The sequence below is a fragment of the Pteronotus mesoamericanus genome, unplaced genomic scaffold, assembly GCF_021234165.1.
Source record: "Pteronotus mesoamericanus isolate MK-2021 breed Mesoamerican mustached bat unplaced genomic scaffold, CSHL_Meso_final contig_101, whole genome shotgun sequence".
Taxonomy (NCBI): domain Eukaryota; kingdom Metazoa; phylum Chordata; class Mammalia; order Chiroptera; family Mormoopidae; genus Pteronotus; species Pteronotus mesoamericanus.
Genome location: NW_026555001.1, coordinates 17136905 through 17150955, shown reverse-complemented (window position 1 = coordinate 17150955; position 14051 = coordinate 17136905). Strand labels below are relative to the sequence as shown.

General features: G+C 38.7%; 1 protein-coding gene across 6 annotated transcripts in view; it reads left to right on the top strand.

The window, feature by feature from the left end:
- NCOA1 (nuclear receptor coactivator 1) overlaps nt 1-14051 on the top strand; it is a 201552-nt gene that overhangs the window by 127894 nt on the left and 59607 nt on the right. For all 6 annotated transcript variants that reach the window (XM_054569040.1, XM_054569013.1, XM_054569023.1 and 3 more), the window contains exons 6-8: nt 1879-1976; nt 10833-11010; nt 12921-13100. In XM_054569040.1, coding sequence (XP_054425015.1) covers nt 1879-1976; nt 10833-11010; nt 12921-13100 — 456 coding nt within the window. The remainder of the gene's footprint in view (nt 1-1878; nt 1977-10832; nt 11011-12920; nt 13101-14051) is intronic.

The following is a 14051-nucleotide window of genomic DNA, read 5'->3' as shown; positions in this document are numbered from 1 at the left end:
CCTGCCAGAACAAAGGCAAAGTACTTTGGAGAAACACTCCCACGCCTGGCCCCATGGGATTCCCAAAGAAAAAGTGCCTCTGAGGCTAATTTTATGCTAAAAATTTATATAGCATATGAGGAAATATTATATGGCAAGTAAGAGTGCAAATAACAAACAGGAGGTCTACACCCAAAAGAACTTCAGATTAATATTAGTAGTGTGAAAAGACTATAAACAAATGTGTAAAATGATTAAAGTGATATAACTTAAAGATTTTAGAAGCTGGAGAATGGCTAGTTAGTGACAGCCTCTTTAGCAGACAGGAGCAACTGGTACTGTGAGCCTGCAAAGGAGAGAACCCGGAGAGGCATATGGCCCCTTCCCTGCTTGGTCATTCTCAAAACCCTGACAGCCTGGCTCATAGTCCCTAAATCGAAGGTGGGAGGATTCATTCAGGGAAACTGAGCCGTCCGAAGGAACAGACGCATGAACACTGGCAGCTGGGAATGATCCCAAATGAAAAAATCAGCTCCTTGCCTTGCCCCATCTCTTCACACAGCTGCCAGTTAGCACTTTAGTTCTCTCCTCTTTAATATGAACAGAAATCCAAACATTTGAGGAACACCTGTAATATAACAGAGAACAAACTATTGCAAACAAACAGAAAAAGGGTAACTCAGAGAAAGCAGAGATAACACAGAGAGCAGAAGAAAACTGAAAATAACGAACAGTCCCTTAGAGACAAAAGGGAAGATGTTTCATCCATGAAATAGGAACAAGATCCTATAAAATGAAACATTTAAAACAACAAATAAATAACCCAATTAAAAATGGGCAAACAAATAGACAGTGTTCCAAAGAAGACATATAGATGATCAATAAGCACATGAAAAACATGCTCAATGTCACTTGCCATCAGAGAAATGCAAATCAAACCCACAATGAGAAACTACTTTGCAACCACAAAACAATATATATTGTTCATGAAATCATATATATGTAGTTTAAGTATAAAAGCATGCTTAGAAATGATCATGATCTCAGAACACTGGCTACCTCTGACAAGGGGCAGAGGAAGGATGGTGGCAGAACTTTCACTCTTTTTGCAGCGTCGTGTTTATTTAAGAAGGAAAGACCCGAAGCAAGTAACGTTAACATCTGTGAAAAATGAATGGTAGCTCTGTGAATGTATGCCCTGTCATTTTCTGTATTTTTTGAAATATTTAAAGTATTTCATTTTTTTAAAGTAAAAAAAAAAATTAATCTTTATACTCAGTAATACCATATTTGGTTTTTGGTGAACTAACTCGTCTGACAGATTGGAAACTTTTATTTAAGTATGATGCTGCTTTAGGATGATGGATGGGTTTTTCAACATCAAACAAAAGAATTTCAAATCACTTTAAAGGTTACAGTTTTATCAATCAGTTCATCGTGACATGAATGTAAAAGGTTAGCCGTTCATGAAGGCTCACAAAAGGGAAAATCATCTTCACTTTCTCTTTAGTGGCAATTGATCAAATCATAAAAGAAAAATGATGAAATAATCATTCATTTACAATTTATCCATTTTGTAAAAATTTTTGATGTAGACTTTTTAAAAGGCTATATAGTTCTATCATTTTTCTTACTGTTGAAACACTGGACTCAGTAGGTCAGAATTCAAATCCTTCTACTGCCACTAATTATTTACATTATTTGGACCACATTCTTAACCTTTGTAACCCTCAATTTTACTTTCTATAAAATGAGTATAATTGAGACTAAATGTAAAAGTCCCTTGATAATAAACACATGTTATTTGAATCTGAAATTAGGTGAGTCTGTGTTTTCTTAAACTTGCCATTATGGAAATGAGCCCTTTTTGGATGTGTGACTTTGGGTTTTTTATTACAGAGAAATCAACAACTGATGATGAAGTACAGAAATCAGACATCTCATCGAGCAGTCAAGGAGTGATAGAAAAGGAATCCTTGGGCCCTCTTCTTCTGGAGGTAACTGTTCTCATTGACTCAGAAAGTGATCAAAATCTTTGTTATAGCCAATTTGATTTTTTTTCTTCTTTTGTGTCTTATATCCAATTAATAAATTATAAAACAAAATAAAGTTTTAAAGAGATTTAATACTTATTTTATTTTGGAAACTATTTAACAGTTGCTACTATTTCAGAATTAAATGTGAATAATGATCTTAAGAAACTTTCATAAAGATATTCTAAATAGTCCAGATGGGAAACTGAAGCCTACTGCATGGCTTTGCCATTTGTTTCTGTGGTGGTTAGGACTAGCTGGGAAACTAGAACAATTACTTAGCTAGCCGATGCTATCCGTGTGTCTACTGTAGGATCTTATCTTTGATTAAGGGAAGCCTCACTTAACTGCAGTCGGTGTTTTCTGGAAAAGTTGCTGGTTAAAAATTTGTTAATTGTTTATGGAAACGTAAGAGAATGTACTATTTTAACAACCTTCTATGAAACTTTTTAAAGTAAAGAACTTTTAAACAGGAATTACTTTGTAATTGCTGTGTAATTTTCATCCCTGCTGTTTCTATATAGTCTTTACTGCCTCTATTCTCAACACAGATATTTTGTTTCCAAGTAGGCCCATCACGGGAAATGTTCGCTCTCATACATGAATGTTTAAAAACATATATATATGTATGTACATATTCATTCCCCACAGTGTGTGCTCTTCTATCTGTAGGCCTAATTTTATTACTATATATATATATATATGAAATATACATATATGGCTCATATACCTGTATTCCTATTTTATATATAAAGTAGCTATATAGACAGATATAAAATAGAATTTTCTTTCCTTCTGCCTCAAGGCCCTTCTTTCTAGTGAAGGCTTTCTAACAAACTCGGATAGGTCTCTTTATTTTCTAGCTCTTTATACATTATTTCCTATTACCCCAACTATTTCTGTGTCTTTGTATTAACCTCAATTCCTTCTACCAACACTGCTGATGTGAAAACATTCTCAAAATTCAGTTCTTGCTTTTCTGGTTCCAGAAATACCATGTATTCCCCTTGCTGCACCTTTCATCTCTACAGAGATGACACTCAGATGTGTAGCTCTTGTTTTAACCTTTTTCCATACTCCGTTTCTGTACGTTTCACAGGCTGCTAGATGTATATGACTCTCCTACTAGCAACTTCTCCCTCAAAATCTCAAATCTTTATTTCTCTTCCATGTTGTACAAGTACTTTGTTACTTTAGACTATTGGTTTTAATGATTTTTATTAAGGGAATGAACACATACTTTTTAGAATTGTAAAACATAAAAGACATTGGCTATTGAAACTTGATAGAAACTTCTCTCTGAGCCAGTGTTTGCATACACATATAACTGGGAGAGGGGGAAGCTACCCCATGTGATGGACTCAGGGTTTTGGGGTTTTTTTAGTATATTCTCACACGCCATTAAATTGGTTGCATACATATGGCTGCATTTTAGGAGCAGTGTTGTAACAAGTACAGTAAATGTTAATGGTAAAATCAAAGTGGTGGATATATAGATGTTCACTACAAAAGTCTTTCAACTTTGCTGTATTTTGAAAAATTTTAATATAAGCTTTTAGAGGAAAATTAGTTAAAAAAGAAAAGCACTTTAGGCTCATTTCCCACTTCTACCCTTTCTTTTCCCCCTGCTTGTCCCCTGTCACCGTCCCACTATTTGCTTACACTTGGGCCCTTCCTGGAGACCTGATCTATCCTAGTGTTAACTGCTCGTCTCTGCTGCTCTGAAGAGTGTAGTGAGCTAGTCTTTTCACACCTTCTATTTTTTCTACGGGAGTTCTGCCTACCTTCGTAGTGCCCTGAGTTTAAAACTGGCCTCAGAACCTTCTATCTCCTTTCAATTCATTAAACATTTATTAAATTTATTTTCTGCATAAAATGTTATTTAAGATCATGAATAAATATAAATAAGGTGTAGAGGGCCTTGAGGTTTCTGGAGTTCCTGTAGGAAAATGGTAATCATTTCAATTCTAGTTCTACACGTTCTTCAGAAACCACAGAAGTCAACAAGGAGAGCAAATAGATTCTCCAAAACTGACTGCAGCACAAGTGGAGGCAGGGAGTGCTGCTACCTGCCACTTTAATTTATGTAAATATCTGTTATTGCTGCATGAGAAAAGTCCATTAACACTTTAAAATGAACAGAAATGACAGCAAAACATCCACTCAAAACTATAAGAAAACAAAGTTAGAGTTACTCTTTTCAGTTGATGAAATTATTCCCCTGAAAACCACTGTGAATCAAAGGAAAACTATAACACAACATGACACATGGACGAAATGCCAGTAGGCAAGCATTTTCAAATGTGAAAAAACCCCATCAAATTAGAAATTTTAAAAACTCAAAATAGAAATGTATTTAGGCTCTTGACTCCAAGGAGCAAATAATATTTTTTTATTTATGAGGTATAGATATATGAAACAGAGACTTTAAAATAGAATTGCTAACTTTTACTGGCTTCAAAGTTAAAATAGCTAATGAACAAAATAGGAACAGAGGCATGGATACATGGACTAGACTGACAGCTACCACAGGGGTGGGGGAGGGGGAGCTGGATGAAAGAAGGTTGAAGGGATTAACCAAAAAAACATACGCATAAGCCATAGACACAGACAACAGTGTGATGATAGCCAGAGGGAAAGTGGGGTGGAGCCTAGGTAGAGGTGGGCAAAGGAGGGGGAGATGGGGACATGGGGACGGAAAGAGACTTGACTTGGGGCACTGAGCGCACAATGCAGTGCACAGATGAACTGTTTTATTGAGCTGTACCCTTGAGTCCTTTATGGTTTTGCAAACCAATGTCGCCCCAATAATTTCAATTTTTTTAGAGGTTGCCTTTATGGACAGCCTTTTCTGTTGCTCTTCTGTATCCTACAACCCCATCTTGTCTTAAACTTTATAGAGTCTAATCCAGGGAGGCCAAGAAGAGGCAGGGGAGAAGCCACCATGAGATAGTCCACTGAATTATCCAGGCTGCAGTCTAGCACTGCACTGTTCAGTAAGATAGCCATTAGCTGCACATGGCTATTCAGGTTAAATAACGTAAAAAAATGCAATGCTTCACTCTCACCAGCCACTTTAAAGTGCTCAGTACCTACATGCGGTTAGCGGCTACTGTATTGGGCAATGCAGAAAGGGAATATTTCCAACGGGGCAGCAGGTTCTATTTTATAGTGTTAGTCTAGAGGAGTTTGCTCAGAAAAGAGATCTGCACATCTAAAACATGACCAAATGTCCTCCGTCGTATAAGAAATCTTCACCAACTTGTCTTCCCCACCCCCCACCTTTTTAAAACAAAAAGGTAGCATGAATTAAGAATAAAGGTATTGGAGGTGTTAAAGAAACAGTGGTATTAGAATTTATTATTCAACAAATATTTGTTACTTGGCCCATAGTAAGTACTTGTGAGCACAGGCATTTTTTAAAGCTTTTCCTTTTCCATTACTCTTTGCTGTATACATTCTATTACCTCCTCTTCAGAGAGAGCTCTGCATTATCTGGCTCTAATGCTTCTTATTCCCACTGCTCCCCAAGAAAACTTCTGTTTCTGCGGCTCTGCAGGCCTCCCTGCCCGGCTTTATGCCGTTCCCTCCTACACTGCCGTGTAGCTCCTGACACTGTTGACCCCCAACTCCCTCTTCCTTAAAGCTTCTCCTGTGGCGTCTTCAATAGAACCATCATCTCTCTTCCTGGCTACTCCTCGACCTCTTTCTCACATTTCTCTATCTTTGCCTTCCTCTTACGTTAGCTTCCTTCAGGATTCTGGCCTTGACTCTTCTTTTTATTTTTTATTTTTAAATTGTGTGCACATTCCTGGGCAACTTTATCTACGTGTATGTGTCTATATGATGTGTGCATAGGTATGTGTGTATATAAAATATCAATTAAGGTTCTCTGGATTTCAAGCAACAGACACCAATTCTGACTAAATTAAATAAATGTGAATTTATTGGGATGCTATTTGGATATCATAGAACCATGCTTGGAAATAGGATGAAAACAGTGCCACAAGGAGGTTAGAAAGCAGTAACTGTACTATTGGTCTCTGAGAAAGACCCACTTGGCCAGTACTCTTGTGCTAGAATGAATTTATTCCAGCTACGTTCAGTCTTTTTGTAATTCTCTTCAAGATTCACAGTTAGGGAGAAAGTCTCCCAATGGCCTAATTAATAACCCCATGAGATTTTATTTAATAGGGAAGAAGTAACTCCCAAAAGGAAATCACATATTTTGTGGAAGGGGAAGAGATGGTGGTAGTTAAAAACAAATAAACAAAACTCCACGTGATACTACATGCACCTTTAAATTTCAGTGATCTCTCTTCGAAGCTTCCCTTTCTTTTTATCCTGCTGCCCTGTTAACATCTTCATCTGAATGTTCCTCCGTCATTTCAAATGCAACATTTCTAAAACTAAATTTATAATCCCTCCCATTACTTTCTGTTTAAAAAAAGAAAAAGAAAAAGCCAAAAATTAAAAGACTAGTTCCCCCTTCTCCCCAGTTTCCTTTCTCAGGGAAAGGCACTTAACCTACCAGAACCCTAGAGTCGTTAATGAAGAATTACCCCAAATGCTTGTTCCCACAGGCACTGTAGGTGACAAGTGCTGTTTGTTCTGCCTCTGTCAAATACTCGTAGGTCACTGCCACCACCATTGCTGCCATTCAGGCCTTTCATTGGAACTGGGGGGTCACAATAGCTTCACAAGCGGTTTCCTTGCTTCCAGTCTCCACGCCACACCCACTGCCAGAGTGATCTTTGTAAAAGAAGATGTGTCACTCTCCTGCTTAATAACGGTGCCTTCAGGATAATCCCATTGCCTTTAGGATAAATTCCTTTTCTTTTCTTTTGCTTTTCCTTAAAGCTTCTTCAAAAAAAAACCCACCAAAAAACGTTTTAACTGTTAAATATAACACAAATATTACAAGTGCATACCAAGTGATTTCTTCTTTTTTAAGTCTCTGAACTGCTTCCTCTGTTTTGAATGTCCTTTCACCTCTCATTCACCTCAGTTACTGCTCTGTGTCCTCCAAACTTTGGCTCAGGTGCAGTGTGGCCTCCTCTTAGGAAACGTTGCCGGTGATGAGCATCCCGTCACCCATTCTGGCTGCTTCACTCAGGCGCAGCTGTCCCCAGCCTTTGTGGCACCAGCGACCAGTTCCGTACAAGACAATTACAGATGTGGTGGGTAGGGGCGAGGTGGGGGAGCTCTGTTCCCCTCCTGCTGTGCAGCCCAGCTCTTAACAGGCCTCGCCCAGTGCCGGCCTGTGGCCTGGGGTTGGGGGCCCCTGCTCTGGTGTTTACCCTTGATGAATTCCTCTATTGTACTGTATTATAACTACATGTGCTTGTCTTTTTCCTTTCAGAGACTAAAACAACTGTTGAGAATTATGTATTTTATTCCCAGACCTCTGTCTAGTGACTGACACTTAGGTGATGGTCAGAGAAGCTTCTGGAATCATTTAAAGCCAGGGCCCTGTGAGACGTGAACCCTGTTCTGAAGCCCAAAGTAGTCCCCTTCAAAGGGCGGTGTCCTGGTTAGAGGGAAAAACCGCTCAGGTGATTCTGTACTGAACGGGCAGGCATGCGCTACCCTCCCCTTCGCACGGCTCCGGTGAGACCAGCTGCTGGGGCCTAGAGAAACAGGAAGAGGGCAGCCTCCCTGGGAGCACACTTGGAAGTTAGTGTATGTGCAACATATAAGGAAAACTTGTAGAATAAGAACAGGTATTAGCAGATTGTAGTAATCAGTCATAATTTTAACAATTGGAGGTTTGTATGTTCATAGAAACAGTCTCAAAGCATATTCCCTGAAACGCTACCAATCTCTTGGGGGTGGGATTTTGGCAGATCTTCTACTATCTACTTCATTTTTGTATTTAAAAATTGTTTACAAGTGTGTATTTCATTTATAATTAAAACAAAAACTGGGCATTTCCAGCTAAGACAGGCTGTCTGCATCTCAGAATAGGGTCAGGACAATCCTTTGACTGTGGTGGAGCCTTTCTTGGCCTGTTTCCAAGCCCGCCTCTTCTGGGGAAGCTCAAAAGAAATATGATGCCCCACACTTCACAGAGGAAATGACAAGTCCATGTAAGTGAGGCCAAGCACAGACCTGGGGAAAGTTCTGTACTCCCTGTAAGGCTAACCAGCTGCACATTCCAGGGGCCAGTTACTAGAATAACTTCCTAGCCTGGCAGTGAGGCGGGGCCCGGTCAATGGGAGCAGACCTTGGAGATGCCCCAGTAAGTCTGTGGGAACAAGACACTGCAGGGACTCCAGGCCTGCAGTAAAGGAGAAGTTTAAAGTCCCTTGGATTTCATAAATGTCTTAAATATAATTGTACTGGACAGTCCAGGTGAAGCCCTGGGCCTTGTTCGTGCTGGGGCCCTGCACACCGGCCCTAAGCCCACCACGGGCAGTCGGCAAATTGGGTAGCCAATTCCAAGAGTGGGTTTGAGCCTCCCCTCACCCCTCTGCAGGCAACGGGTGACTTTGAGAGATGCCCAGAGACACACATGTAAAGTGAAGGAAGCAACGGAGAGACTGGCTGTGGCTCTGAGGGTAGAGAGGGTCTCCAGGGGGTCAGAGAGTGAGGAGCCAAGAGGGTGCCCTGAACACTAGATTTAAAGAAGGAGAAGGTGATGCTGAAGAAGTGGGTGGTGGCGGGGTGTTCAGGAGTGGTTCGTGGGGACACAGCCCAGTTTTACTTGCCTATCTTCCACTGTCAATTCTGTTTCTTGCTCTGAACTGTGATACTTTGTTATATTCAAGCTGTTCTTTATTAAACTCTTTTAAGAGACCAAAAACAAAAAGTTAAGTTGTATTTATGCTGATTCAGTTAGTAGCTAAGAACATTTTAAAGAACTTTTAGATCTGTTTTTAAAAATTGATACATTTGTATTTTAGTTATCCCTATTCTCATGTAAACTGCAAGGAAAATAAATGTATAGATCACCTGGTAAGAAATTTATAGCTAATCTGATTTAAAAAAAAAAACCAACAAAATAGTTTCACAAATGATTTATCTAGTGTTGAAGTTTTTGGAATCCCTCTTCCCTTTGTGTTATGAAAACTAAGTGAGAAATAGTCACAATAGTCAAGTGGAATAAAAATGGTTTTATTTATTTTTGTCCTTATTAAAGAAAATATTAGCAATACTTTAATAAGAGCAGTCTGGTTGTGCCTCATATTTTTAAATCTTGGTTGAATACTTTGTGAATGTAGTGGTTTGAAAAGGTAGTTCTAAGTTAAGTTTATTTTAATATTTAAATAATCATCTCAGTTGAAAAAGACACCTCACAAAAATGAGATAGTTGGAAATGAAAAAAATATGTCATTAGATGAGCTTACTAAGTCACAGGACTCATTTGAAAATCCTATCCCCCGATTATGCAAAGGTTTTTATTGAAATTTCATCTCCCTTGATCTCAAACTAATCAAAAGACGTTGCATTTTCACATTCTAAAAAAATGGGTTTAAAGCCCACTGAAACTCTGATAGGAAGATTTTTGAGAGATAAAAACTTCCTTCTAAATGTTTTACATAGGGAAGATAAGTTTTACAAGTGATTTGCATCATTTCCAGCAACAAAATCATAACTATAGTAATATTTCAAAACAGCTATTTTTCCATGCTGTCTTTATAAGCATAAGTCTCTTTTTAAAAGGCAGTTTTCTTCTTATATACTGTTAAATTTTCATCTTTACCCTGAAGGGACAAAATGAAGTGTGTTATTATTTGGGAAATAATATGCTGGGTAGCATATTATCATTATCACTTGCCATCATAGAAAAGGGCAGCAAATTGGGACACTTGTCTCTTTTAAAAAGAAAAATGAGTAGCCCATTGACATCGTTGACTGCTCTTTTAAATATTTTGCTGCAGATAACCAGCAAGCCCCTATATGATACAAAGGATTTTTCTCTTATTGCAAGATTATGTAAGTGTTCTTTTTAAAGGTGTTGTTTTTATTGCTCATATGCATTCGGTAGCAAGTAAGCTGTAATACATTGCAGTAAGCGGACAGATTGTCAGCGAGTAAGGTGCCGCCATCCACCTCTGTATTCTCCGTCTTCTCTTGGGATTCCATGGGACGGGGTATGTGGCTGTCAGGGCTGAATGAGGTACCAGGGTGTCGTTATGTTTATTAAGCTTAATTTCTTTCTTATGTTTTGGATGCACTATAAATGGAGGTTCTAACTTCTTCCTGCGCCCCGTGGATATTCTGCTCCCCTTGGGGCACATACATCTCCCTTTGGAGACCCCCTGGCTCTGTCTCAGTACACTGGATGCCCAGATCACTGCCATACTCTCTCCTCTGTCTGGAATGTTCTTCTCTCTTCCTCTTGCCCTCATCGACTGTTCTTTTTTATACCTAAGGGAGGGGTCTATAAGGAGCCTTTCTTTGCTCCCTCACCCCAAATCAGGTATCCTTCTTTGTGCTCATACACTAGTCTGTATGTCTCCGATACTGCATTCGTCACTGGTATTGTATTGTTTATGTCTCTCTCCCACTCGATGATAAGTTCCTTGATGGTAGACAGCAGGTCTTAACCTACAGTTTGGAGATGTGTATGACTGAATACGTGGGTCAGTCACTTCACGTCTGCTCTGAGGGAGAAGGTTGCTTACTTGAAACGCTAGTGTACAGTCTGTTTAAAAATCCTGTCCCGTTCACAGTGAGTGCAATATAAAATCTTCTGTTCAGCTAAATTAAACAAATGTGAATCTTCCCCTTTTTTTAACCTGACATATATTTTTGATCTCTTTTTCAATACATAAATGTATATGTGCATTTATTTACTTATTTACTTTGTTGCAGGCTTTGGATGGATTTTTCTTTGTTGTGAACTGTGAAGGTAGAATTGTATTTGTATCGGAGAATGTGACCAGCTACCTGGGTTACAATCAGGAGGAATTAATGAACACCAGTGTCTACAGCATACTGCATGTGGGAGATCATGCAGAATTTGTGAAGAATCTGCTGCCGAAATCACTAGGTACAAAGAAATGTATTTTTTTAAAAGAATATGACCTTTCTGTAGCTTCTCCTCACATGATATGTATTATTATATTTATAATACATTGTATTATTCTAATGTATGTTAAAATATATGAAAATATTTTAAAATTTCATTTCAGCCTGAGATGTGAATGTGAGGAGGGAACGCCATCACATAGCTGATAGAGAGTGTCCCTTTTACCCTCTTTCTCTTGGTTACGCCATAGTCACGTGACCGTAGTGGGAGGCAGAGCCGTCAGTTGTCTTGCCGTAAGATGCCTCTTCTTGAAATTCCCTTCGTTTTCAATTTTTATTGAAAGAGAGGAATGCATACCCTTTCCACCAGCCTTCTCAAAGAGAGAAAAGGGAGGTCGAAGGGAAGAAGGGAGGAAGGAAAGATAGAAGGGAAGAGAGGGAGGGAGAGATATATTATCATTTTATGTATTTATTAAAGTTAACATTTTTGGATGTAAGTGGTTTCAACTCAGGAGTTCCAAGTATGGTTGGACAGGTTGTTTACTGACAGAGGAGCCCACCTTAGAGGATGGGGGGGTCTGATTTCCACCCTCTCTGTTCCATTCACTAAGCCATATGCCTACTTCTTAGCCAGTCTGTGCTCCAAAAGTGGGGTATGGGGGGCCATTGGCTAGAAAATTTATATGACTAAACCAAGCCTGGAAATAAAATTTTCTAAATTGTTTACTTGATGGGGTGGGAGCCTTATTTCTTTGAAATGAGTAGTATGTGTTTCTAAGTAACTGGGGGCATGAAATAGTTGTTTCTATTAAAATCACTTAGTTGATATTTGAATTATAAAGGGGTCTTAAGTGCCCTGTTACAGAAATTTAGAGTGTAAGTGAATTGAGAGATAAAACAGTGGATTCCTTTATTTTAAAAACAAGGCGAAGATTAAGTAATTAACCCAAACCTCACAACTAGCTCGTGGCAGACCAGAGACTCCGTAGTCCAGTGTAGGTGTATGTCCATGATTTCTTCTAACAGTTATAGAGTGATACGGCCATAAAAAGGAAGGGGAGTCGGTGGGGAAGATAAGGGGAGACGCTGTTGGGAATGGTGAGAGCACAGCCTTAAAAGCCCTTTGATTGGCACCGTGACGTGACTACAGCATTCACTGTGACGGGGAAGTGGTGACCCGCCAAACAGAGATTCTTTTTTGAAACATACAGACATCTTTTCTGTAATTCCAGAATTCAGTCTTGTACTGAACCAGGTGACATTTCTTTTTCAACGGTCATTTCCATGTAATAACTTACTGATTACACACAGTAGTCAAGGTATTATAGCATAAATCTGTACAAATAAAGTTCAAAAAAATGGTTGTAAGAAACTAAGATTGATCTCTGTCAGTTCTAGATATTTTTTAAATCACAGACTCTTTCAAGAAACTTGGAGTCCTCTCACCAAAAAAGTGCACATGCACATAAGCCCATCCTTGAGGGTTCATGCCTGCTGTGGTAAAACGCCTGCTGAACAATGGGCCTACGGTTTTCAATCATTTCTTTTTTATTGCCACAGTATAACTGGAAATAAACGGAAAAGCTTATTAATTAACTGCTATAAAATTCTGAGTAAAGGAGCTAGTAAACTATTAATTTTTAATTTTTGTAAAGACTGTTAATGAATTAAGGTACTTGTAAGGCCTTATCTTTGGTGGGGGGGGGGAATCCTATACAATCTCTTAGAAATTTTATAATTTTCAAATTAGAAGAGACATTTAGATTTGCTAAGAAAAATAAGTATACTGTTGCCTCAGGATGATGTTAGATCGGAAGACATCTGTCTTTTTATCTGAGTATCTAAGCATATGGCTAAAGGTATGTCTTATATCTTCAGAGTTTGTACTTTTTCACTTTATTCACAGGCATTTAATCAATTTCTCTTCCACAGTAAATGGAGTCCCTTGGCCTCAAGAGGCAACACGACGAAATAGCCATACCTTTAACTGCAGGATGCTAATTCACCCTCCAGATGAGCCAGGCACTGAAAACCAAGAAGCTTGCCAGCGGTATGAAGTAATGCAGTGTTTCACTGTGTCACAGCCCAAATCAATTCAAGAGGATGGAGAAGGTAAAACAAAGGGTGATTTTAAGGTCTTTGATCGCATTTTTCCATGGTTTTCAGGAACAGGGAGGTAATTGATTATAAAAACTGCCTTCTTCAGATAGTGTTTTTGGTTACCGTATGGTATATCATAATGATTGTTATGTATTTTTTAATACTTAAGAAAAAATTGCTTGCATCTAGAATCACCCCTTTAAAATGTACCCACATTCTCGATTTTAAGTTGGCATTCCCACTAAAATGTCAAATTCAAACCAACTTGCTGCCTAGAAATAAGAGATGCCACTAACTGCTGCCAGTTGGAAATGTACCAGATGCAGCAGGCTGTTGAACAGCTCTGATTTTTTTTTTTAAGTTTCAAGTTTAGAGTGTAGGGAACATTGGAGAATAGAGTTAGCATTTTTGAGGCCATACAAGATAATTTATAAGGAGAAAGCTTAAGAACAGGTGAAAACACAGCTGAAGCTCTAATATCAACATGGTATCAACATGGCCTTAGTTAAATATGTGACCATGGACGAGTTTTCCCTGTGAACTTATACTGAGTTAAGTTAACATCACAGATTGGAAACTGGAGCAAGGACCAGGGGAAGCAGAGGATGAGAAGTCAGTCAGAGGCAAAAAAAAAAAAGGGGGGGGGCTGTCTATGTAGCTGGTCTCAGCAGAGAATGAGTGCCACTATCAACTGTGGACTTTTTACAAAATACACGCGCAAGGCTTTATATGATTGAAGTTCTTACTTAGCTGTGTGATATTGTGTGTAGCACATTCAAAAGCATTTGGAACTGGAACTTTGAAAAGATAGATACTGTTGAATACAACATAAAATCTTCTGTCAGGGGCAAAATATGCTGTTTCAGAGTTAAATGTTTTTCTCATATGAGAGTTATTTGCAGAGTGGTTATAAGAATAATTTTTGTAGTCATTAAGTACTGATGACTATAGGAAATTAATTCT